Consider the following 4,869-nt stretch of genomic DNA (forward strand, 5'->3'; position numbering starts at 1 on the left):
ATAGTAATTACGTCTTGTAATTCTGTCAATAGAAGGTCTCGGAGAAAATAACTAAGCTATGCAGCTTCATCTCCTACAGCACATAGTGCGAAGAACTCAGATTCCATCGATGATTGTGCAATCATGGTATGCTTCTTAGACTTCCACGAGACGGCAGCTCCATCCATGGTGAAGACAAATCCTCCAGTAGATCTGCACTCATCTGGTTCTGAGCACCAGCTCGCATCTGAATAGGGGCCTATTTATAGGAAAACCAAGGGGTAGGGGCTGGTTGAGGACACCCCCTAGGGGGGTGTCTCGGCCATACTGTGGTCGCCAGTCTGTTTGCGGAAAAAGTTGCTGTATTCATTGCTGCATTCATTACAACTTCAATCAGCCACTCAGTTTCATCTCCTGCAACACAGAGTGCAAAGAATTCAGATTCCATCGATGACTGTGCAATCATGGTCTGCTTCTTAGACTTCTACGAGACGGCAGCTCCATCCATGGTGAAGACAAATCCTCCAGTAGATCTGCACTCATCTGGTTCTGAGCACCAGCTCGCATCTGAATAACCTTCGATTACAATAGAATATCCAGTATAGAATAGGCCCAGACCTATAGTTCCTTTCAAGTATCTCATCAATCTCTGGACAACATCCCAGTGAAGCTTTTCAAGATTCCTTGTGAACCTACTAAGCATTCCTACAACGAATGAAATGTCTGGCCTTGTGCAGCTCATCGCGTATATGAGACTCCCAATGATTTTTGAGTACCTCGGCTGCTCTACTGGTTTTTTAGTGTTCGGTCGAACCTTCTTGTTATAATCGTATGTCACGGATAGTTTTGGCAGGTCGTTATAGCTATACTTTCTTAGCATGCTCTCGGCATAATGAGATTAGGACAATCTAATACCCTCTTCAGAGTATATGATTTTGATTCCGAGAATCACGTCTGCAGTTCCAAGGTCCTTCATGATGAACTATTTTGAAAGAAATTTTTTGGTAGATATTACTATCTCCAAATCACTCCCAATGATGAGCATATCATCCACATAGAGGTAGATAATCACCACCTTTCCTTCAGCGACCTTGATGTATAGGCACCTATCAGATTCATTGACTTGATACCCATTGTTACGAACAACCCTATCGAACTTCTCATGTCAGAGTTTCGGTGCCTATTTAATTCCATATAGAGACTTAACAAGTTTATAAACTTTACCAGCTGGAGCAGCAAATCCTTCTGGTTCTCCATGTAGATCTCTTCTGTGAGATCTCCATTAAGAAATACAGTCTTCACATCCATCTGATGTATGATAAATCTTTTTATCGTCGCCCATGCGATAAGCACTCTGATGGTAGTGATCCTGCAAACTGGTGCATAGATATCGGAGAAATCTATACATTCTTTTTGAGAGAATCCTTTCGCCACCAATCTTGCTTTGTACTTCTTAATAGTACCATCAGGACGAAGCTTCTTCTTGAAGATCCACTTGTAACTGATAGGCCTTGCACTTTAGGTACATCCACCAGCTTTCAAGTGTAATTTTGGATCAATGAATCCATCTCATCATCTATAGCTTCTTTCTACATAAGAAAGTCTGTTGACTGCATTGCTTCTTGGAACGTCTGTTGACTGCATTGCTTCTTAAAAAGTCTGTGGATCTCCTTTCACATTATAGGTGATGAAGTCATCTCCAAAATCTTTCTGTCTTCTGATACGCTTGGAAAATGGTTCAATAACTCCTTCATCATTGACACGTTCAGTTTTTTGCAAAACTGGCTCCTCTTGTACATCTGACGCACTAGCATTCTCTATTATATCTTTGAGCAATAAGCTTTTATCTTTGATAAACTTATCCTCAAAGAATTCTGCATCCCGAGCTTCAATGATGGAGTTGGTTCCAATGACCAGGAACCTGCACGCATTGCTATCTCCAGCAAAGCCAAGAAATACACATTAATTTGTCGTTGGTCCGAGCTTTGGACTTCTGATATCTGGTATTCGGACGTATACGAGACACCCTCACACTTTGAGACTATCCAAAGAATTTGGATATCCCAACCATAACTGATGAGGAGTGTTATCAGTTTTGAAATAGGGTACTATGTTTAGAATCCAGTTTGTTATCACTAAAGCCTCTGCCCAATAGCAGGTAAGAAGACAAGATGTGTTAGCATCGAATTCACCATCTCGGTCAATGTGCGATTCTTTCTTTCTGCAATCCCATTAGATTGTGGAGAATACGGAGCAGTAGTTTCAGCAATGATTCCATACTCCTTTAAGTATGTTTCTGATTCCTTAGATCGGTACTCTCCTCCTCTGTCGCTCCTGAGTCTTTTCACATGCAGTCCAAGCTGCTTCTCCACTTGAGTCCGAAACTCGACAAACTTGTTAAATGCTTCATCTTTAGATTTTAGCAGGTAAACGTGACAGAATCGAGAATGGTCGTCAATGAAGGTGATGAAGTACTTCTTGCCGCCACGAGTGACGAAGCTCTTGAAGTCACAAGTATCTGAATGAATCAGATCCAACAAGTTGGTGCTCCTCGTGAAACTTGAAAATGGCTTCCTCGTCAGCTTGGCTTGCGCGCAAACTTCACATTTCTCATGTTTGTTACCCCCACAGAGATCTCATCAAAATGACACAGTCAATGCAAACAGAAACCAACAAGACACTAATGGAAGCCATAATCTCCACAAAGATTTCGAGTCAACATATGAATACATTATATACAATTGATGAAGAAACTTACGGGCAATTTCTAGAGGTCTACATCCTAATTATCCTTTCCATCTAAAATCCTAGCACCACCATTCAGAGGGTCATTTTCAGTCACCTTAAACAATGCCTTCACTTCCCACGAAGTGACTTTCAAGGAATTAAAAAATGGGAAAAGAGAAGAAAAGTAACCCAAAACACCCACAATGACCCAAGCATTAGTTTTTCTAAATATAAATAACAGCGGGTAAAGCCTTCATGTTCATTAATAAGGGTTTAATGAAACATCTCCAGCTACAAAAACTGTACGTCTCCATGGATGAAAACCAACTACCCGGAATCTGCAGTGAATCCAGTGTCATCCAACTACACCGAAACATCAGTACCCAACCCTGAATGCTTGTCACTGTTAGCCAACCAGAGCCTAGCTTAATGACCACAACACCTCTACTTTTCCTTGCAGCCTGATCACGATCGAGCAGCCGCACCCATACTTTTCTCATGCCCACAATTATAAGCACATTTGGCTTGCAGATAACTTAGCCTGGAACTAAAAAACTGTGACCAACTTGAGAAAATTCATGCACTGCTGCTACGTGTCAAATTTTAATTCGCTTATCACACATTAGCATTAATTACTAAAACAACAATTACGATTCGGTATTAATTTAAAATTTAAATAAAACAAGGACTTGGATGTAAAAAATCCCACATTTTCTTCCTGCTTTCTCATCTTCCCTGGAGGCCGAATTTTTTCCCCGGAGGCCGAAAAATCCCACAAATTCCTACACCCTACGACCTTCCCTCCTGTAAAAGTACAGCACCCCTTATACTTGCTCACAAAATCCCCTGCTGGTTTAGTTCTCGCAGCAAACTCATGGTCAACCGTGAATAACACCGAACCCTTTTCTTGCATCCCTAGAAAAAGCCCCAAACAACTAAATAAGCTTTGCTGGTCCAAATTATAATGGTCCGACAGGGAAAAACCTTGACCGTCTAAATGATATGCTTGGAAAACAATGGGGGAAGATGAGAAAAGCAGCGGTGACTTTTGGGGAAGAAAATGAGGGATTCGGCCTCCAGGGAAGATGATAAAGCAAGAAGGAAATGTGGGATTTTTTACATCCAAGTCCTTGTTTTATTTAAATTTTAAATTAATACCGAATCTTAATTATTATTTTAGTAATTAATGCTAATGTGCGATAAGCGAATTAAAATTTGACACATGGCAGCATCGCATGAATTTTCCTACGCTGTCAGCTCTCGGCAGGATGTGTGTGTATTGCAGGATTGCAGTTTTTTTTTAAAATCAAGCATTCAAGATATCTCCAAATCCAAGATCTGTCAATTCTTATATCAATGCAAATATATGTTATTTGGGGAGTGTGCATTAATAAAGGATTCATAGAAACCAGCTGTTCCAGTGAGCAGAGCCAACTGAATAGTTTACTAAAAGCATGCATGCATCATCTACCATCCATCAACATCATGGTAATGTTGTGGATGTTGCTTATGTGTTGGCTGTTTTCGTTTCCTGAGCAAGTTGAAGAGTCTGATTCCTAGAAGTGTGTTGGCTCTATAAAAGGACCATCCACCTCCAATTTCCCTTCCTCCAACACCTTCAGAGTACTCTCTTCAGTTCTCTCTGTTTCTTTCTACCCTCCAATTTTCTCTAATTTACAACCTCTAATTATGTATCCTTGTGAGTTCGCCGGTATCCAATACCTTGCACCATCAAACCCTCCATCATACCGAGCACACTGTGATTCATATAGTACCAGCTTCCCTTCGTTGAACTTTAACAATCTCTTTGCGCCAAATCCAATGATGATACCTTCGGCCAATGAACTTATCTTCACAAGTTCATGCAACTCAACTTCTGATGAAGCAGAGGAACAGCAGAAGCAACTTATATCTGACGAGAGAAGAAAGAGGCGCATGATATCAAACAGGGAGTCTGCTAGAAGATCAAGAATGAGAAAGCAGAAACATTTGGATCAGCTGTTGTCGCAGGTTATTGGTCTGCGTACAGCCAACCGCCAGATTCTTGATGAGCTCAATAGAGGCATGAGGGGCTGCAATGAGATCCTTCATGAGAATGCAAAGTTAAGGGAAGAAAAGAAAGAGTTGCAAAAGCTAGAGAAAATTTTAGTTTCTTCCTCTGAA

The 4,869-nt window shown here is 40.9% G+C and overlaps 1 protein-coding gene across 1 annotated transcript; it reads left to right on the top strand.

Moving 5' to 3' along the window:
• On the top strand, positions 4,134 to 4,869 carry LOC109842206 (basic leucine zipper 43; the record flags this gene model as incomplete). The annotated part of the gene is made up of 1 exon (XM_020411109.1): positions 4,134 to 4,869. A coding segment is annotated over exon 1 (474 nt), but the record flags the coding sequence as incomplete, so codon positions are not given.

This window comes from Asparagus officinalis, chromosome 5 (assembly GCF_001876935.1).
Source record: "Asparagus officinalis chromosome 5, Aspof.V1, whole genome shotgun sequence".
NCBI lineage: Eukaryota > Viridiplantae > Streptophyta > Magnoliopsida > Asparagales > Asparagaceae > Asparagus > Asparagus officinalis.